Source organism: Chionomys nivalis, chromosome 10, assembly GCF_950005125.1.
Source record: "Chionomys nivalis chromosome 10, mChiNiv1.1, whole genome shotgun sequence".
In the NCBI taxonomy this organism is placed as follows: Eukaryota; Metazoa; Chordata; class Mammalia; order Rodentia; family Cricetidae; genus Chionomys; species Chionomys nivalis.
In genome coordinates this window covers 37,444,548-37,467,191 of record NC_080095.1, presented here as the reverse complement: position 1 = coordinate 37,467,191, position 22,644 = coordinate 37,444,548, and the positions used below count along the sequence as shown (strand labels likewise).

General features: G+C 43.9%; 1 protein-coding gene across 1 annotated transcript in view; it reads right to left on the bottom strand.

Moving 5' to 3' along the window:
* The window catches only part of Snw1 (SNW domain containing 1), a 33,113-nt gene extending 29,213 nt beyond the window's left edge, over positions 1-3,900 (bottom strand). Inside the window, exon 1 of the mRNA XM_057782367.1 lies at positions 3,842-3,900. Coding sequence (XP_057638350.1) covers positions 3,842-3,855 — 14 coding nt within the window. The 5' untranslated portion in view covers positions 3,856-3,900. The remainder of the gene's footprint in view (positions 1-3,841) is intronic.
* Positions 3,901-22,644: the final 18,744 nt, after the last annotated feature.

Here is a 22,644-nt window from a genome sequence, read left to right as displayed (position 1 = left end):
GGCCATATGTACTTATGTTCTCTTAGGCCATGTGTACACCACCTATCTATCTGTACTGCAAACATCTAGTCAATTACCCATCCTCTTACCAGACTGAGCAACCTGAGGACAAGACCATACCTTCCTTCTGCTTCTTTTGTCCCCCACTCTCCAGGCCTCGTCTGGTAACACAGATTCCTTCAATGCCCACAAGAGATTGCTCTGCCCTTTGCTTTTACCGTCTTACATCCTTGCCTTTACTTACACAAGCCATCTCAAAACCTCTACTTTTGTTATTCCCTTTGCCATAAAACAGTAAAGTGACTTATCCAGAATGTTTCAAGCTTCCCTACTGTGAGTGTGTGCGCTGTGTATGTGTGGCTGGTTCTCTTTTGAACTTTAAGTGAGTCCTGGCTTTGAACGAGATTGTCAAGAACGTGTGGCAGACGAGTGCTTTGCCAGCTGAGCCACCTCCCCAGCCCCTTCAGAATGCTTCCATAGAACACTCTCCCCTTGGTCTTCGAGCAGTCTGCACCTTACTTAGTATGCACATCTCTACTCAATTACTAGAGATAATTTCAAACTACCCTGTCCAAATCAAAATAGCTACGATTTTAACATTACTTTTTCCTTTCATCTTTTAATTTTATGAGATAGGGTCTCACTATGTAGACCAGGCTGACCCCAAACTCAAGAGATCTGCTTGTCTCTACCCCAGAGTGCTAGGATTAAAGGCATGCACCACCACACTTAGCAAAAATTACATTTTTATTTAGTTTGTGTAGGGACGGAGGGGGGGATGTATGTATGTCATGGCACCGTCTCGACAGGACAACTTGTGAGAGTCAGTTCTCTTTCCACCATGTGGGGTTCATGGATGGAACTCCTACCTTCAAGCTTGGCGGGTGCTTTTATTCACTAAGACATCTCCTGTTGGCCCTGTACCCTAAACATGTAAGCTTCATTCTAATGCCTTAACCTTGTCATATTATCTGAATGCATTGTTGCTTGTTTTTTCTCTCACGTAACTCTCCTAATGCAAGTAAGCTCTGTGAGGATAGTAGGTATAAGGGCACAGGAAGCTTACCTTACCACCTCAAATAATCACCAATCACATGACACTAGGCACGTGAAGTTCTTTGCTCATTCGCCAAGCAAACAAGACTAGCTAGGCACTTCTTAATTCGATTCAGATCCCAGAGATTGAGAACTCAATCCCACAAAACTGCCTCTGTTTCCAATGACAAGCCTGAGACTCGGTCACCAGTACTTTTGTTTCACTGGCTACAAACTGGGGTTTCTCTGTGTAACAGCCCTGGCTGTTCTCGAACTAGCTATGTAGACCAGGCTAGCCTCAAACTTACAGAAATCTGCCTGCCTCTGCCTCCCGAGTGCTGGGATTAAAGGTGTGCACCACCATCGCCTGGCCTACTGTTCTAAGTATTAGATATTCTCTTCAGGTTCAGTATAGAGATGTGCTGAGATGGATTCTGGTGGCCTCTGGCAGCAGAAGTTGCCGGAATATGGTGGAGCCACAGCAGCCAGCAGAACTGAGCAATACCTTACATTAATAAACTTGCAGGGGAGAAGACTCCAAGCTAAGCAGTGAGTGAAGGGATAAGGCGTGGCTGATCTCTACAGATGCTGCCTCTGGGACCTAACACCCTCCTCTTCCCCCACTTGGGTTAGATTTAGTTTAAGGATAGTTCATGAAACTAAACAAGCAAACAAAGCCCCATTAAAACAGACAAAAACCCAACATATTTGTTTGTTCACAATTTTTTAAAAATATAGGTTTACATCATTTTCATGTGTATGAGTGCTTTGCCTGCATGTATGTATGTATGTATGTCTATACACCACATACATGCCTAGTGCCTCCAGAGACTGAGAGAGAGTCAGATCCTAACCTATAGTTACAGATGGTTGTGAGCCACTATGAGGTTACTGGGACCTGAACCAGGTCCTCCACAAGAGCAGCCAGTGCTCTTAACCACCGAGCTGTTTCTCCAGCCCACACTTGCTAGTTTTTATAAAGGACATTTTAAAAACATACTAATGAATGCCAACTGAAAGCTCTGTAGTCCCCAAGCTTGTCCATTTTGAGACTTCATATTTTTGTCATTGCTTCATTAAGCACACAACACACACCATATCCTGGCGCTGTTCTTGAGTGCATTCATTTCAAATCCCACTTTTCCCCTCATAACCCTACCAATCCCTACCACTGGGCCTGAAGAATCCTCAAATGTCTGCTACCTGTAACATTTACAGGCTGCATAACTCACTCATTTTTTTGTACTAAGGCTAATACTATACAAATAAGCATTTTCTGTTGGTTCTAATTTCATTTCTGTTGTGGTTATTAAAATTCTCTGGCCAAAAATAAATAAATAAAATAAAGGAGGAGGGGCTTATTTGGCTTACAATTTCAAGTCACAACTTACCAAGGAATTGTCAAGACAGGAACTCAAAGGCGAGATTTCACTCACCAACCAAAGCAAGAGAGATTTGCTTTTTTGCAGACAGGGAAGCAGGGAGGGAGGGAAGGAGGGAAGGACAGAAGCAGGCAGGCAGGCAGGGCACCATCTGAACTGCTTGCTGGCTAGCAGACTGGCTTATGCTCATCTGGCTTTCACGGTTCAGGGCCACTCGTCTAGAGGATGTTGCTGCCCGTAGTGGTTTGGCTGGTCCTGCATGTCTTAGCTAGAAATACAATCCCTACAGACACACCTACAGGTCTGCTCTAGACAAATTCTCATCTGATATCTTTTTACCAGATGTGTTAAGTGGATAGGTTAGTTGTTTCTGTTTTCTTTTTGAACTTAAACCAGTATCACAGACCAGGTTGGCCTTGGAATTCACAGTCCCTCCTGCCGGCACTGTTTTCATCTGCGTACCACTTATCCATCTTCCCGGTGACAAAAAATACATTTCGTTCTATATCTACAACCTCGAGGACAAACCAGGACAACAAACCGTAATTCCCGTGACCAAAACATTTTTAGGGCTCAGACTGTTACAAACCAGGACACATATGAGCAGTGGGTTAAACAGGTGAAAGACAACATCCAAAAATGAACACTTGCTTTACACCCAATAAGACTTTTCCTGCTGAGTTTGCATGGAAAGTTTTTCCAGTCGGAGCAACTAGGAGTTATATAACTTTTGGGAAATTGCCCACTTAGTATCTTTTTCTTAAAAGATGGGAGCACTTTACATACGGTAACCAAGGCAACCAAGAACAGCAAAAGTCGGAGGTGGTTCTATGTACAAAAGAAATTCTAAGGTCCAAAGTTAAAGCGCAGAGCAGCGGAGCATTTAGCAAACAGCAGCCCCTACTGTTGCCACTTTAAAAATATTTTGATCGGTTCTGGGACATCCTCAACTCTTTTTGCACTTTACAAAATCTTTGTTTCGGAAAAGAAAGGAAAGGGCAAAGTCCAGAGCATACAAGCGGCTGGAAAGCCACGCACAAGAACGGCGCGCTTTGCTCAGCAGGGATAAATCAGCCGCTGCTTTCCACTGCGCCTCGCGTCCGCTTCAGCTGGGGTCCGCAGGGCGCTCGCCAACCTACCGCGCTGCTTACGCGAAGCACACGTGAGCTCTTCCGCGCGAGGCCACGCCGTGGCTCTGGGCCCCGGGGAAAGGGCGAACTCAACCCGGGAAGCCTCTAAGGAAAGACCCCGGCTTTGGCGCGGCCTAGTCGCCAAAGAAGCCAGCGAGTAGTTCTAGCCATGGTCTCGGCCAAGGTGCTACTGCGCCCCAGGCTAGGTCACTGCCCGCACAGTCCGGGCAGAAAAAAGGAAAAGATGGGTACTTCCAGACCCTTCCGTATCGAGGACCCAAATCAACAACCCACCTGGTGAGCGCCATCTTCTTCCGCTTCTTCCAGCGCAAGCCACAGCGTCGCGGGGCGGTTCTTGCCCGGGAACGAGGAACACGAAGGAAGAAGTGCTTACTGCGCAGGCGTTCTGGCCGAATGGCCCTATGGGCTTTGTAGTTTTTTGGGCGGGAATTCTGCCGGCCTCTCTCAAGAAAGTGGTTTCGGAGAGCCCTCAGCAACTGCCCTAACGAAGGAAATTCCTTACATTTATAGATTTTACAGGGGAGAGGCTCTCTGAGTTTAGCATATTAGTAATGGTACAAGATAGGATATAAACCGGGCGGTGGTGGCGCACGCCTTTAATCCCAGTACTCGGGAGGCAGAGGCAGGAGGATCTCTGTGAGTTCGAGGCCAGCCTGGTCTACAAGAGCTAGTTCCAGGACGGGAACCAAAGCTACAGAGAAACCTTGTCTTGAAAAAACAAAAAAACAAAACAAAAAGATAGGATATAAATCCATAATTTGGAAGCTAATACTATTATCTACCCCCACCTTAAGAGTGCTACATCTAGGAGCTTAACCGTATGGAATTAGGATATAAAGACTGATCCTCCTCTATATAGCGGCCTCTGTACTTATAGTTGATAATTCAGTTAACAGTCATCTAGTTTATTATTTAAAAATGCATTATTTAAAAACAGATGTGTGTGTGTGTGTGTGTGTGTGTGTGTGTGCTTAAGAAACAGGTGTGGAGGGGGCAGAGAAGGTACTGGAAACTAAAATCAAGGATTTCAGATTTAATTCAGTAGATAATTTGGAGCTGATGGAGAATTTTATGTAGAAAGCCTGGATGAAAGAGATGGATAAGAAAGACAAGTTTTTCTTTCCGAGACAGAGTTTATTTGTGCAATCCTGGCTGTTCTGGAACTTGTTCTATAGACCAGGGTACTTTGAACTCAGAGATCGGCTTGCCTCTGACCTCCAAGTGCTGGTATTAAAGGCATGTGTCACCACACCTGACTCAAGGAAGACAATTATTGAGGCAGTCTGGGTTTCTATGGTAATGAGAGACAAAAGATATCACTGAGGACAATGTTAAAACAATTAATGTGGGAAATCAGTAAACCATAGTCCAAAACCTGGGATGTAGGATTGAAAGGAAGAGATGGAAGAGATGGAATTGTCTTGTAGACAATTCTCTTTCCCACGGAGGCATATCATTTGGGTACTTGCATCGTGGTGACCCCTCATTGCCGTAGGGTTGTAGAGAAAACAGCAATTTTAGGACAATGAAATTAAGAAAGTAGATCTGTGAAGTGGGTAAAGGCTCTTGCTGCCAAGCTTTATCTGAGTTCAGACCCAGGACCCACTTGGCTGAGGGAAAAAACTGACTCCCTCAAGTTGTTCTCTGACCGCATGGGAGCTGCAGCATCGTGGGCAGTGCTTGTGTTTAGTTATGTGGGTGTGGGTTTGGTTCCCTTGTCCTGGGTCTTCACGTGTCTCCTCACCTCATCTGCTGTAGATTCTGGTAAGTCGCCAAGTTGTCTGTGTCTCAGCCCCTAGCGATGTACAAGAGCGGAAAAAGAAGACCTAACTTCCCTCTAACTCAGTTTTACTCCCTGGAAAGGTAGAGTTTTCAGGAAGTTTAAACGAGCTAACTGGGGCTGAGGAGAGGGCTCACTCAGTGGTGCTCAGGGCTCAAGCATGAGACCCTGAGTTCAATACCCCACTCATTAAAAAAAAAAAAAAGGTGACATAATATGAATAAACCTCACCAGCATAGCTTTGGGGAGCTTTAATGCTCAATAGCACGGGTTCTTGCCCCACACAGGACATCCAGAGCAGCCCTGCATGAGGAGTGTCTCTGTGCTAACAGATGTTGGCACATCTCCAATTCCACAGGCAGGTAAAGCCTGAACTCCCTGCCCACAGGGAGGTGGTGGACAGCAGCCTTACCATAGCGAAAGCCTTCAAAGGGTTGACTGAACTCTAGAGTCCACACATACGTTGAAGTCTAAGAGTTGAGATCAGTGACCCTGAGTCAGTGCGATCTGATGCTCCATTCCTGCAGGTAGGAAGAGGATGCGTGTGCTCTCAAAGGGAAGCGGGGGCATGGCTCCAGGTTTCACATGTGGGCGTTGATGAGATGGCCACACTTTAAATGAAACCACCAAAGCAGAATGAAAGCTCAGGTTCTAAAGCGGAAACTTAGGAAAGGATTGCAAAGCTTCAAGGCTGTGCGGCACATTCTTTGCTGTAGATTTAAATGGCTCCTGATGCTGCTATTGTAGGTCTGGGGTCCTGGTGCGCTCCTTAATGAGGCTTTAATCATGTTCTCTGGCACAAGGAAGAGCTTCTCTGGCACGCTGCATTTTTTTTCCCCCGATGTCTTTCACAGACACTTCCAATCTCTCTCTCTCTCTCTCTCTCTCTCTCTCTCTCTCTCTCTCTCTCTCTCTCTCTTTCAAGACAGAGTTTTTCTGTGTATCACTGGCTGTCCTGGAACTCACTCTGTAGACCAGGCTGACCTCAAACTCAGACTCAGAGATCTCTGCCTCTACCTCCCAAGTGGTGGGATTAAAGGCGTGCACCACCACAGCCAAGTGAGAGACAAATTCTTATTTATTTATTTATTTAATATTAAGGTCCCTTTTAATTGTTTTTTTTACAGGATTTCTCTGTAGTTTTTTTTTTATTTATTTAACTTTATTTTATGTGTATTGGTGTGAAGGTGTCAGATCTCCTGCAACTGGATCTTCAGACAGTTGTGAGTTGCCATGTGGGTGCTGGAATTGAACCCATGTCCTCTGAAGAACTGTCAGTGCTCTTAACTACTGAGCCGTCTCTCCAGCCCGAGACAAATTTTTTTTTTTTTTGATTTTTCGAGACAGGGTTTCTCTGTAGCTTTTTGGTTCCTGTCCTGGAACTAGCTCTTGTAGACCAGGCTGGCTTCGAACTCACAGAGATCCGCCTGCCTCTGCCTCCCGAGTGCTGGGATTAAAGGCGTGTGCCACCACCGCCCAGCATAAAAATAATAATAAAGACTTTCTACTGGCTTAAACCCATGTCTGAGCAGTCTTCTCAGTGGATATATACCTCAGCACCAGCACAGCAAGTGACTCATAACCAATGGAGCACTTCTCACCATGTGACATACACTCACAGACATATAAATGAAAAATGAAAAAGAGGAATGATTCAATAAATTTTAGAAACTAAAAATACAATTGTAAACATTAAGAATAATATTTTGGGACTTTTAGTGAAAAGAGAAAGTATGTCTTTCTTGAATTAAGCAGATTAAAGATTAATATATTCTTTATATATTAATATTAAATATTCTTAGCAGGATATACACAGTAGATGCCATTTAAAAGGTTAGAAGTCTATACTATAAAATAATAGAAGTGATTATCTCTGGAAGTAGGATTATGAGTATTCTAAAATGTATTTTCTGAAATTCAAAGTTTTTTTTTGTTTTTGTTTTTTGTTTTTTTGAGATGGGGTTTCTATGTAGCTTTGGAGCCTGTCCTGGAACTAGCTCTTGTAGACCAGGCTGGCCTCGAACTCACAGAGATTCACCTGCCTCTGCCTCCCGAGTGCTGGGATTAAAGGTGTGAGCCACCACTGCCCGGCTCTGAAATTAAAAGTTCTTAACATGAACCTGTAGACTATTTGGTATAACAAAAATTTCAAACCTACTCAAAGGTAGGAAAACTAGGATGTAATACCAATATTAATTACATTAAAATTATTTATTTTCATTTCTATGGTTGTTTTGCCTGCATGTATGTTTGTGTACCACATGTGTTTCTAGGGCATGAGGAGGTAAGAAGAGGGCGTCAGATCCTCTGGAACTCAAGTTGCAAATGGTTGTGAGCTGCAATGTGGGCGCTGGGAACTGAACCCAGGTCCTCTGTTGGAGCAATAAGTGCCCCAAACCACTGAGCCATCCTGCCAGCATCCCCCTTTATTTATTTCCACTCGCTTTTATCAAAGAAACGGGATCATTTGGTCTGGAGACTTTCCCACAGCCTTGATTTAGTAACTTATTTTTTATTACATTTATTTACTTATTGCACGTATCCACACATGTGCATGTCATGGTGTATATGTGGGGGCAAGAGGAATTCCTTCTATCCTTCCATTTTGTGAATCTTGGGTAATCGAACCTGAGTTGTCAGGCTTGGTGGTAAGGGTCTTCAGCCTCTGAGCTGTCTTGCTGGTCAGTCGTGTAATGGCTTGATGCTATTCAACACTTTGTACAGAATTTTGTCTGTTTCACATAGATCCTTCATTAATATAGAGACCTGATAGTATTCAGACATTTGCTTTGTTTTTACGGTGAGGTGGGACAAGGTTAAGACAATGTGGGGGCGTTTGAATCTATTTGAAGAATCAGATGTCTTGCTAGCTGTCACTTATGGTTCATGTTACACCCGTCAATCATTAAGGATTATATGTTGGTAATGGTCTAATTCTGCCATTTATTTTCCCTTTTTCAATTGGAATATTTCTTTTTTTTTAAATATTTATTTATTATGCATACAATATTTTGTCTGTGTGTATGCCTGCAGGCCAGAAGAGGGCACCAGACCCCATTACAGATGGTTGTGAGCCACCATGTGGTTGCTGGGAATTGAACTCAGGACTTTTGAAAGAGCAGGCAATGCTCTTAACCTCTGAGCCATCTCTCCAGCCCTGGAATATTTCTTTAAAGGAAAAATTCCCACAAGACATATTGGCATATATCTGTAACCCGTCCCGGCGGGTCAGTTAGTCTAGGGTTGTAACCCACCTGGCAGGTCAGTTATTCCAGGGTCCCGGAGAGGCGCTATCTGAAAAGACATGGGCGGGAAAGAGCACGGAGGCCAAGCAAGACCTGTTGTCAAAGCGTCATGGTTGTGGCTTATATAGTCCCTGGATGAGGAATTTGGGTTGGGATGAGGGCAGGGGTATGGCCAAGGCAGGAAGGGATCTTGCAGCGATGGTTACGAGCCGACACTTGGTCACGAGTCGGTCATGGGGACACCAGTTGTCGGTCAGGAGGTCACGAGTCCACGGTCAGGAGGTCACGAGTCCATGGTCAGGAGGTCACGAGTCGACACACCTAGTTCTCTATGCTGGAGGAATCGTTCCTTTTGTGATTCCAACCACAAACAGTTCTCTAGATAGTTGGAATGTGGGGCAGGTTCCACTAACAGATAACTCTCAAGATAGTTGGGTGTGGGGTGGGCTCCGCCAACAAACAGTTCTCAATACAGTTGGGGTGTGGGGCTCTCTGCAAACATCCCCAGGACAATGATCCCTGCTAAAATCTTTGGGAAAATGGCTCCTGACATATATCTAGAAAGACAGAGGCAGGAGGATCAAGAGTTCAAGGGTAGCATTGATTACATGAGACTTTATCTCAAAAAAAATAAACAACAACAACAACAAAATAAACGATAACCAGTCGACCAACCAACCAATCAGAAGAAAGAATCCCGCATAAATTTCCTTCCATCAACTATTTTATTGTCTTCTCAAAATAGAGCACAAAAGAAAGCATTTGATTCTCTTTAATAAGCACAGTCTCAATATTGATATACATAAAATATATGATCTATAGAATATATACATAGATATTTTTGTGTGTGAGGAACTGGTGATTGAACTCAGGGCCTTACACATGATAGACATATGTTCTACCACTGATGGGCATCTCTAATCCTCCTGCCTTCTGCTGTAGTGATGAGTATCAAACTCAAACTTTGCACGTCAAGGATTTACCACCGTGGGAAACTTCCATCGCAGTGACGAAGCACCAGCTGGACACAAGTTAAAGGAGTAAAGATTTAATTTCCACTTTGAGATGCTTTGGTCCATGGTCACCTGGCTCCATTGCTACCAGTCCCTGCATGGTGAGGCAGAATGACATGCCAAAAGGCATACGGTACAGGAAAATGGTTTGCCTCTTATTAAATATGAGATAGAAAGAGGAAAAGGGGCCGGGATGCCCTTCTAAAGTGGTTTGCCTTCTTTGCAAAGGCATACTTTCAATGAACTACCTCCACAACTGGCTTCGACAGTTCCACTACCTCTCAATAGTATATTCAAACTCTGAATCCATCAATGTACTAAAGCATTGATAGGTCAGAGCCCTCCTGACCACTTGTCTCTGGGAACTCCCTCACATAGGCCTCACATAGGCTGTGCTTGGTGAATCTCCTAGGTAACTCCTAAAGCAATCAAGCTGGTATTCAAGATTAACATTACAGACACTGAGCCCCATCCCCAGCCCAACAACCAGGTTTTAAAAATAATTATGTGGTTTCCTAGCAGCTTTCAGAGGTGACTCATTATTTTTGTATCATAATGAACGCAAGGAGTTAAAAATATTTAATGTGGTTTAATCTATTTATGGTTTTAGCTCATTTAGCATGAATTATCTCACTTTTTTTTTTTTTTTGATCCTTGAGAAAAAGCTTCTTTGTGTAGCCCTGGTTGTCCTGGAACTTGCTCTGCAGACCAGGTTGACTTCAAACTCAGAATCTGCCTGCTTCTTCTTCCTGACTGCCACGATTAAGGACACATATCACCACGCCAAGCACATTGAATGAATAGGAGGCTCTTTATGTTGGATTCAGAGTCCAATTCTGGTAGAAGTTGATAGGTTCCTTGCTTTGTGGTTAAACAAGATGGTGATGGATGAGTTGAGTATGGATCACGTCCTGAAATTCAGACAGGAGTTTAGTTTCTGGAGTCAGATGCTAATGGCATCAAGAGGGTAGAAACTACCCTGACTATAGCGTTTAGGAAGTGATAAGAATTAGATAAGGCTTTTAGGAGGGTGTAACAGATGCTTCATGATGTGGCTCAGCGGTTAAGAGCACTGGCTGCTTTCCCACAAGACGTGGATTCAGATTCCCAGCATCCACACAGTGGCTCTCAAGCATCTGTATATCAAGTTCCAAAGGAAACAGTGCCCTCTTCTGGCCTCAGTAGGCATGACACACACATGGTGCACTGATAACAACGCAGGCAAAACACCCATACATATAAGATAAAAATAAATCTTTTTTTTTTTTAAATAGGGAGATATACACACACTCTTGCAACCATGTTGTGGTACAGTCAAAGCTGTCTTTACAAAGTTATCAGCATGCTGTTTAACTTCCAACCTCCAGTAACTAAGAAAGTTCTTTTGTTTTTAAGTTAGCCTTCCTCATTTACTCCGTTGTAGTAATGAAGAGTTTAACTGGAAATACTCTGAAATCATCTAGTACATTTCTATGCCTAGACATAGAATATGCCATTTAATGTGATGATCTGTAAATGAGGAAGAATGTGGGAGTGCTTTTTATTTTATTTTATATTTTTATACAGGGTTTCTTTGTATGACAGTCCTGGCTGTCCTGGAACTCACTTTGTATACCAGGCTGGCCTTGAACTCACAGAGATCTATCTGCCTGCTTCTGCCTCCCAAGTGCCGGGATTAAAGGCGTGCACCAGCACTACTGGCAGTTTTTATGTTTAAAAATTTATTTATTTTATTTATTTTTTAATATTTATTTATTTATTATGTATACAATATTCTGTCTGTGTGTATGACTGCAGACCAGAAGAGGGCACCAGATCTCATTACAGATGGTCGTGAGCCACCATGTGGTTGCCGGGAATTGAACTCAGGACCTTTGGAAGAGCAGGCAATGCTCTTAACCTCTGAGCTATCTCTCCAGCCCTAAAAATTTATTATTTGTAGTATTATTGTGTGTGTATGTGTGTGTGTGTATGCACACATATGATGTGTATATGTGGGTCTGCATGCCATAGTGAGTTGAGGTGGGCAGAGCACCATTTTGTGCCATGAGTGTTCTCCTACCTTTAAGTGGGTTCCGGGATTGAACACAGGTTGTCAGGCTTGCGTGGTAAATGTCTTTATCCTCTCAGCCATTTTTTCTGGCCCTAATTATTTATTTTTTAAGAAATTTGGTTAGTGGATTGGCTCAGTAGGTAAAGCCTGCTGACCTGTTTGTTCCCTCATAACCGTATGGTGAAAGGAGAGAACGGACTTCCACAAACTCTTTTCTGGCCTCCACACGTGTATTTCTGCCCACATACACATGCACACACACATGTGCACACATAAAAGACATATGATTTAAACATGAAAAAAGAAAAGTTATTGAATGTTGAATAACAGCAAGAAGGAAATACTTCTATCCATCTCATCAAGCTCAGCAGGAATTCCTGCATCCCTCTCTCTCTTAGAGAGGAGGGAGGGCTTATTATGACTTAGAGTTTGGGGAAAATATCCCATCATAGTAGTAGGGAAGACATGACGTCAGTCAAGCTCTGCTCGTGTGGCACACATGGCATTCTGTCTTATGGATATGACCCTCCAGCCACCAAGAAGACCTTAAACTCTGCTCAGAAAGCGTATTTGTGTAAAATGCTTTTAAATTTTCTGTATGTGAGATGAGCCTTAGCTTGTAGAAAATGAAGGCGAGTGCATATTATAGATATAATATAATAATGCAATACTTTCTTTGTGGCAGCAGGAGCTTAGACTCCCGGTGCAGAAAAGATTCATTTAGAGAGCACATGACAGCTGAGCTCTCCAGGCTGGCCTTGAACTCATGATCCTCCTGCCAGCAACCTCTCGAGTGTTTTCCTTCCAGGTGTACATCACCATGTCCTACTGACGGGGCCTCAGCCTTTGGGTGTTGTTTTGGCTCGTTTTATGTCAACTTGACACACGCTAGAGTCGTTTGGGAAGAGGGAAGACCCAATTGAGAAAAATGTCTCCATAAGATTGACCTGTGGGTGACTCTGTAGTGCATTTTCTTTATTAGTGATCAATGTGACCAGGCCCATTTTGAGTAGTGCCGTATTTGGGTTCTCAGTCCTTGATGCCATAAGGAAGCAGGCTGAGTAAGCATTAGTAAGCAGCTCTTCTCCATGCTTCCGTATCAGTTCCTGTCTCCAGGTTCCCGACTTGAGTCCCTGCCCTGACTCCCTTCAGTGATGAACTGTGGGTGTAAGTGAAATAGGGTTGCTTTTGGTCATGGTGTTTCATCACAGTAGATCCTTACTAAGACAGGTGTTAATCCACTGGGCCTGTGCACCAGCACCAATAACCTGCTTGCTGGAAGAAAGAGTCTCCGTGTTGTCTGCATCTGCGTGCAGTGTCCTTGGAGGCCAGAAGAAGCAGTCTGATCCCTTTAGACTGATGGAACAGATAGCTGTGAGCTGCTATGTGGTGAATGAGCACAAATGTAGTTGACATATACCACAGTGATTCTAACTGTTGATTAAAAAAAAAACCTTCAAAAATTTATAGGTGGTTATCCATACTTATTATAAAATATGAAGATTTACACCTGGGAGTTTAGCAAAAGGGGGATGAGAAATGGTGCCAGAGCCCATTTGCCTCCTCCTTCTGCAGAGATGCCAACCTCCCCACTTGCAACTATCAGCGTAGACCCTTTCCTCTCCCAGGATGCTACTGGCCTCATCACGACTCACATTTCCAATTGCCTGTCTCTCTGAGTAAGAGAGTCCTTGCCGCCTGCTCTGCCCTCCTTTCCTGGCACTGGTAGACTAGTGTGAGATTAATTTCCCAAGACAACTAAAAAAGACATTGAAGTCCCTGGCCTGCATCTCACATGAGCCCCATTCTTCTTTGGGTGCAGAGGGTCCAGGAGGACAAAGCAGCTCTCATCCTCACTGGTGATGGTTTTCTCCCTCTAATTACAGAAAACAGTTAGCTATTGTTCTGTAATTGCTCACTGTGGTTGCATTTGGGCATTGTCTCCCTCCCCCCCCCCACACTTTTTTTTTATTCTTCCTTTGGACAAAAGCCTGTTTGTTTCTTTGTTCGTTTTCTTTTTTTGAGAAAGGGTTTCTCTCTATAGCCCTGGTTGTCCTGGGATTCACTATGTTGACCAGGCTGGCCTCAAACTTACAGAGGCACACCTGCCTCTGAGTGCTGGGATTAAAGCCGTGCATCGTCCCTTCTGGGAAAGGCCTTTCTGATGTTTCTCTTGACCTACCTGCCTTTCTCCCCTCTCCCTCTCTTTTCTGCCCTGGTCCATTGCCACACCAGAGCCTCATCGCTCTTTTGATGAACATAAGAACATGGTATGGCATTTTTGGAGAAGCAGGTTGCCTCCTGTAGTGATTCTCTGTTGCTGTGAGGGTTAATTTCGATTGCCAACTCGATGGGATTTCAAATCACCATGGAAACAAACCTGTAGGCGTGTCTGAGAGGTTTTGTAGAGTAGGTTAATTGAGGTGGGAAGAACTACTTTAAATGGAGAAGATCTACTCCAAATTAGCCATCTGATAGGCTGAACCAAAGTGGAAGAAAGAAGATGGCTGACTTGCTCTACTTCCTGGCCCCCTGGGGTGGCCATTTTTGTCTGTCACATGCTCCTATTGTTCACACAGCTCCTTTGGTAGTTTGAAAGAAAATGGCCCCCATAGGGAGTGGCACTATTAGGAGGTGCAACCTTGCTGGAGGAAGTGTGTCACTATGGGGAGGGGCTTTGAGGTTTTCTATGCTCAAGCCATGTCCAGTGTGGCAGAGTTGCATCTTGCTGCCTGGGAATCAAGATGTAGAACTCTTAGTGGCTTTTCTGGCACCATGTCTGCTGCATGTTGCCATGGGGATAATGGACTAAACCTCTGAAACTGTAAGCCAGCCCCAGGGAAATGTTTCCCTTTATAAGCATTGCCGTGGGCATGATGTCTCTTCACAGCTATAGAAACCGTAATTAAGACAGCTCCACTACACTAGGGGCTGCCTGACTATAGACAGAAAGCTTCAAAATGGTGAACCAAAATAAATCTTTCTCTCCATTTTAAAGTATTTGGACACAGCAAAGAAAAACTGACACACACATTCTAGTTCCTGCTCAGGTTTACAGTGAACAAGCCCATTTAGAAGACAGAGGCTGCCGGACATGGAGCCTGTACAGAGAGTCCTGTAGGTGGACTTTTCTTTCCCACCAGTTCCAAATAACCACACAGAGACTTAATATTAATTAATGCTTATTGGGAGCATGGGGAGGCAGGGGGAGAGTGAAGTGGAGAGGGGAGGAGGGAAAGGGAATGGGAAAAATGTATAGCACATCCCTATCCAAACAATTAAAATGAGAAAGATTTAAAAAAGATTATAAATGCTTGGCTGATAGCTCAGGCTTATCTCTAACCAGCTCTTGCAACTTAAACTAACTCATTTCTATTCATCTATGTGCTGCCCTGAGGCTTGTTTGCCTCTTCTATGAACTTCTCATGTTATTTCTTCTGTGTCTGGCTTGAGACTCCTCACACTCTGCCCTTCTTCTCAGATTTCTCTCTGCCTTGAAAAATCCTACCTAGCTATCAGCCTATCAGCTTTGTATTAACAATGAGAACAACACATTTTCACAATGTACAGAAGGAATATTCCACAGCAGAGGCCAGCTTCCTGGAACACAGGGAAGGGAAGGATGGAGAGAGTCTCTGGGATGAATACAGAGAATACTCAGTGCAGAGGCTTGCTCAGTGGTACCTTCTACACGAGTTTCACTTTTTCAGTGTGTGAACATCAACAGGAGATCAGAACTTGCTATAGATTTGAAGAATCATGGATATGAAGGTTAGAAGAACCCTTGGAGTTCTACCTATGAAATTCTTTTGCTTTACAAGAGAATACCCTGAGACCCTGTGGTCAATTTGGGAGCTGTGGCCAATGACTGGCCAGTTAAAAAGAATTACCATTTACCATTTTGCTCTGTTCCTATCAAAATGGGTTGAGGACCTTAGGGTGCAACTTTCTTTGACCTTAGATGTTTGCCTGAAATGATTCTCTTTCTGAATCCATCACTGGTCAAAGTTGGGCCTCCCATTTCAGAGGGAAGTCTTGGAGTCAAGGCTCATGGGGCTTTGTCTCAGCTTTGTGTCTATGGGGTAATCTTGAACAAATACTTAGGTTTCTGGACCATATTTTGCTCAACTGTAAAATGGGGGATAATAATAATAGTGATAGCATATATCATGAAGAGTAAATGTAAAAATATACTTAAAGCATTCAGACTTAAATGTAAAAATATACTTAAAGCATTCAAAATATACTTAAAGCATTTATATACATACTATGTATATAAATATATACACATTTCTTTCTTTCTTTCTTTTTTTTTTTTTTTTTTGGTTTTTCGAGACAGTGTTTCTCTGTGGTTTTGGAGCCTGTCCTGGAACTAGCTCTTGTAGACCAGGCTGGTCTCGAACTCACAGAGATCCGCCTGCCTCTGCCTCCCAAGTGCTGGGATTAAAGGTGTGCGCCACCACCGCCCGGCTACACATTTATTTCACTTCAAGAAATTTGTTTAGAATTCAGATTCACACGGGATGCTTGGAAGAGAGCTCAGGTGGGTAAAATGTTTGTCTTGCAAATATGAGTACTTCAGTCTGATCCCCAGAACCACATCCCCCAAAACTGGGATTTGGTAGCACAAATTTGTAATCCCAGCATCAGAGAGGCACTCACGTAGGGATTCCAAGAACTTGATGGTTAGCTAGCTGGCCTACTTGCCCAATTGCAGGCCAATGGGATTTTGTCTCAAAAAAGGGGGCCTAGCACCTAAGGAAAGACATTGAGGTTGTCCTCTATGGCCACATGGACACTAGCCCAGTGTGCACTCCCAGCATGTGCACCTGCACACACACACACACACACACATCCCCACGTGCACACACACAGAAGAATTCCTGTGGTTTTTGCTGTTACTGAGTTGGGTGAACTGTTTTTACAAGGCTGTTTTCTTCTCAGGACAGATGAAGACGGTGATGCTCCCAGCTACTATGCCGTTTGTGGGGCTCCTCAGCTTGATTATTATGGTACTCAACTCCCAGGTCAGACATTCTCAGTTACTCTCTATTGGCTGATTTTGACCCAAGCTAGAATCATCAGAGAGGAAGAAACCTTGGTTGAGGAAGTGCTTCCGTGAGACTTAGATGTGAGGCATTTTCTCAATTAGTGATCAACGAGAGAGGGCCCAAGCCCATCGTGAGTGGTGCCATCCCTGGCTGGGGGTTCTGGGTTCTATAAGAAGGTGGGTTGAGTAAGCCATGTGACACAAGCAAGTAAGCAGCGCTGCTCCGTGGTCTCTGTGTCAGCTCCTGTTTCTCGGTTCCTGCCCTGTTTGAGTTCCTGTCCTGACTTCCTTCAATGATGAACAGCAAGGTGAAAATGGGAGCTTTTGGTCATGGTGCTTTGTTGCAGCGTTATTGATTTCTTTCTGATATCAAAAACATTCCTTTTGCCTCCGACAGGCCCAGGACAGCTGACCGCATTGTGGGGCAGACTAGGCAGCTGCCTAGAAATTGTCCAGACCCAAGAGGTCTTCCCTCTGCCCCACATTGGACCCTGATTCTGCTATCCCAGCCCTTGCACCCCAGTGCAGCTGGATCGTGATCGGTTTTCCGTCCTGGGAAGGCACTGACATAAGCCTCCTGGCTTTGGTCAGTGCTTCATACGGCTGCTCCTCTCACTGAAGGGCACCGCTCACCTTTGGGTACCACTGGCCATCACACTGGCATTGCTTCCCCGCTTACCACAGGCTCTTTGTTCCTTCCTTTGCCCCGGAACATGGGGAGCAGTTTCCTCATCGCTTCCTCTACAGTGATTTTGTTTCCAACCTTTAAGAGGGAACTTGGCGTGTTCTTGCAGATGGTTCATTTCGGGAACAGAGACACACACAATCTTGCATGAAATCCTAAATACTCAATCACCAGCCTCGGATCTTGCTGCTGCAGAAACACAGCTGGGGCTTGGGGAGATTCTGAAATGTTCCTTTTCTGGCTTTGGTTGCTTACTTTGCATTTTCTATTGAGTTTCTCTGGTCAGACTCCCTCCTGGTTTAAAACTCTCCGATGAATTCCTATCACACATTGATTAAAATCTAAACCCTTCAAGCTCTATGTGGTGTTCCACCTTCTTGCACACGACTGTCTTTGCCTCGGTCACACCGGATTCCTTTCTGTTTCTCAAACACACCAAGCTTTCTTTTACCCTTGAGTCTTCAAACTTGCTGTTTCTTCTTTCTGGAATACGCTTAGCCCTCTTCCTACCACCGTGGCTGACTTCCTCACTGTGACATCTTACCTGACAATGCTATCCAAAGTGGGGATCAGTAGCCTCTGCCCAGTTTTTCTGTCCCACTCCTGCGTCTCTCCTCCCTAGGGTTTATTATAGCACATGACTGTAATAAACTGTTTTCTTATGATTTCCTTTCCTTCTCCACCTTAGCCCAATGATGCTCTCTATCTACAAGGGCAGGGACTTTGTCTCTGTCACTATTCTGTCTTCAGCATGGAATACCGACTCTATGCCAGACACTGTGGATCCAAATCCTCGATGTCCTAGATTTATATTCTAGCAGCAGACAAAGTCATTTGAAGAAATGAATGATATCATTTCAAGTAAAAAGTTCTATAATAAAGTGTTATAAGGGGATAGAATAAGTCTCAGAGAATGTTGGGGTGGGTGGGCAGTTTAAAACAAGGATGGTGTCTTAGGTTTCTATTGCAATGATAAAACACCATGATCAAAAGCACCGTAGGGAGGAGAGTGTCTATTATCCAGGTCAGTCAGGGCAAGAGTTCAAGGCAAAAATGTGGAGGCAGGAGTTGATGCAAAGGCCATGGAGGGGTGTTGCTTACTGGCTTGGTCCTCACAGCTTGCTCAGCCTGCTTTCTCATAGAACCCAGGAACCACCAGACCAGGGGGACACCACCTACAGTGAGCTTTACCCTCCCATGTCAATCATCAATAAAAAAAATACACTATACACTGCAGGTTTACAAATGACTCTAGCTTGTGTCAAGTTGACATAAAACTAGCCAGCACAGGTGGCCTGTCTGTGGAAGTGACCTTAGCACAGAGAACAGACATTCCAGGATGGAGCAAACCTATGAAGATAGGGGGAGTAGCAAGTGTGAGGGCAGCAGCCAGCTTGGTAGGTTGAGGAATGAAAAAGAAGCTACTCTCGTTGGAGTGTGGTGAGCTAGGGGAGAGAAACATTGGTGGATTTTTATATGTAATGTAACAACTCTGCACATCAATATTCAGCTGATTCTTACAAGGACTTCCTAAGTAAGTAGGGGCCAAGAAAATGGAATGCTTATCAAGAAGGAAATAAAGATTCCATCAAATTAGAAAATCTGCGGTAAGGCACATGGTGCAAACATAATTCACTGAGTCTGCACTAAGTGCTGTTAATCTTGGCTATAGACTAAAACCCCTTGGAAGTTCCACAAAGTACTGTATCTGGATCCTGCCCATGGAAGCTGAATTTAACCGGTCCAGGGATGGCCTGGAAGGATGCTGAGGGCTCTGTAGATAAACACAATATGACTGAGATCAACTCTCAGTGCAGCTTCTTTCTCACCGTAGCACATTGCCTCCTTGCTAGAACCTTTCCCTTGACTGGTGGTTTGAAAGAAAATGGCTCCACAGGCCCATAGGGAGTGACGCTATTGGGAAGTGTGGGCTTGTTGGAGTAAGTGTGGCCTTGTTTGAGGAAGTGTGTTGCTGTGGGGGTAGGCTTTGAATTCTGCTATGCTCAAGTTATGTCCAGTGTGATACAGTCTTCCTCTGCCGCCACGAAGACAATGTATTAAACCTCTGAAACTGTAAGTCAGCCCCAATTAAATGTTTTCCTTTATAAGAGTTGCTGTGGGCTGAGAGGATCCAGAGAGAACCTTCCTCTGGCGACAGATGGAGATAGAGACAGAGACCCACATGGGAGCACTGGACTGAGCTCCCAAGGTCCAGTTGAAGAGCAGAAGGAGGGAGAATATGAGCAAGGAAGTCAGGACCATGAGGGGTTGCTCCACCCACTGAGACAGTGTGCCTGAGCTAATGGGAGCTCACCAACTCCAGCTGGACTGGGACTGAAAGAGTATGGGATCAAACTGGACCCTCTGAATGTGGTTGACAATTGGGGCAGACTGAGAAGCCAATGATAATGGCACTGGGATTTGTCTCTACTGCATGTACTGGCATTTTGGGATCCTAGTCTATTTGGATGCATACCTTCCTAAGCCTGGATGGAGGGGGGAGGGCCTTGGAGTGGGGGAGCAGGAGGGAAGTGGGGGGAGGGGAGGAAGTGGAAATTTTGATTCCTATTATTTATGAAGTAATAAAAAATTATCAGAGAAAACAAAAACAACAAGAACAACAACAACAAAAAGAGTTGCTGTGATCATTGTGTCTCTTCACAGCAATAAAAACCCTAAGACAATTGACCTGGTGAAACCACTCGTGAGCCTTTGGGAGATTACTGAGGCCCAGATCCCAATCTAGACTCTAAAATAAGAATCTTGTGGGGGTTAGGATTCAGTCACTACTTGTTTTAAAGGTACCTCAGTTGCCTGTCTGCTTTGGAGCTTCTTACTCTGTTCTGATTTTTCTATCTGCTTTGTCTTTTTGTGTGTTCTTGGGTGAGAAGCATTTTTAATTCTTTTTTTTTTCCTTGTAATTTTTATGGGATTTCAGAAGGGAGAGGATTTAAGTAGGTGTGTTTAATCTATCATGTTTAATTGGAAGTCTGCAAACTTGAAAAATCAATTTAATTAAATTTTAATATGAAAGTTTACACATTCACTATATAAATTGAAAGTGCTTTACACTTTCCCTTCCTCAGCGACAACTGCTGGCGTGTAGCACTAACAGTTTCTTAGTCAAACTTACTGTTTAATTATAGCAACCAAATTATGTCCCCCCCCTCGCCGCCGTTTCACTCATGCTGGGCAAATACATTCATTTGCTATCATCTGGAGATTTCTTTCTTTCTTTTCTTTTCTTTTCTTTTTTTATTTTTATTTTTTTTTGTAATTTTCGAGACAGGGTTTCTCTGTAGCTTTTTGGTTCCTGTCCTGGAACTAGCTCTTGTAGACCAGGCTGGCCTCGAACTCACAGTGATCCGTCTGCCTCTGCCTCCTGAGTGCTGGGATTAAAGGCGTACGCCACCACCGCCTGGCGAGCTTTATTTCTTTATTTTCTGTGGTCCTAGGAATAGAACGCAGGACCCTGGCTACGCTAAGAGTGTGTTGTATGACTGGGCTTCACCTCCAACCCCTTGAAAATTAAATATTACAGTCTTTTGCTGTACTTTGCCCAACCTTTAAAATTTTGTAAATTACTTATATTTTGAGTATGTTTGTGTGCTTGTGTGTGCATGCACATGGGCTCATGCCACAGTACACATGTGGAGGTTAGAGGCCATCTTAGTGGAGCTGAGTCATTCCTTTCACCAGTATGTAGTGTGATGGTCCAACACATATCATCAGGTGTGTGTAGCAAACACATGTTTTACCCCCAGAAACATCCCATTGGCCGCATTCTGCTCCATCTCAGTGCTTTTGGGCGACTTTCTCTGTTCCTGGGTTGTTCCCCAAAACACTCTTCCTTCGTTGAGTTCCCTGTTCAACTTTTAATTCCCAGCCTATTAGTCAACTTTTACTTTCCTCCCGGACAGAGTTTATGCTGCCTACTTTGTACCCGGTCTGGTACTTCTTGATTCATGTGTAACTTTACTGATTCTTGCCCCATCTGGACATTATTGATCTTCAGTGTGTATGAACTACAAATTTGAATTGGTGAGGACTATGTTGGTCAATTCTATGTCATCACTGTCTCTGTGCTGTGTTCACTTTCTCTCCTTATCTTTTTTTTTTTAAGCTAGTGAAGAGCCCAGAATATAAAAGTCATAAACCCAAACACACTCTGAGGAAGTTGAAGCCAACAGCCACTGTTAACTTGTAACAATTAATTTGTGCTGTAAGAACCGACATTCTGGCAGCTATCTGTGTACAGTGGTAAACTTTTAACAATTGCTTCCTGCCTTCTAGCTAGGCAGTTACCACAGGCAAAGATTAGCTAACTATGGCCTCTATCAGGGATCCCTGCTTTGCTTTTAACTGCCCCCCATGTAACTCTACTCTCTGCCGTACATTTTTTTTTTTCAGGGACAGCGAAAAGCAGCCGCATCATCCACAGGCTTCTGCAAGCATCTTCACTTAGCATCCTATGATCAAAAGTTGTAAATCTTAAAATGCAACATGACTTTAAGCCTAACTTCAAGATTGTAAAAGCTCTTTAATCCATACCTGATGCTTAATTTTTACTATAAGAAGAGGCTCAAACTGGTTTCTATTGACTAGTGGTCCCAGCAAGCTGGAGGGTTTTTTTTCTTTTTCTTTTCCCCCGTGACTGGAATAAAGACAGCTTCTTGTTCCTAGACTTCAGTGATCTGTACCCCATTATTTGTGCACCATGGGACAAAGCAGATTCATTAATTTGATTTTATAAGTGTTTTGCCTATATATATATATATATGTGTGTGTGTGTGTGTGTGTGTGTGTGTGTGTGTGTGTGTGTGTATACCACATGTGTGCTTGACACTCACAAAGGTCAGAAGAGGGACTGGATCCCCTGGACCTGAAGTTTCAGACAGTTGTGAGTTGCCATGTGGGTGTTGGAGAATGAACCCGGGTCCTCTGTAAGAGCAGGAAGTGCTCTTAACTGATGAGCTAGCTCTCCAGCCTCTGCAATCACTTTCTTTCAGTCTTTATGCGACTCTTTTACCCTTTTTAAAGTATCCCCCACCACCTTTTCTTTTTTTGAGACAGGGTCTCTTTATGTAGTCTTTGCTGTCCTGGGAACTTGCTTTGTAGACCAGGCTAGCCTTGAACTCACGGAGATCCACGTGCCTCTACCCTTTGAGTGCTGAGATTAAATGTGCACCATTACACTCAATCAAATATGCGACTTTTTATTTATGATGCCTTTCAATGAAGCTAAGTTCT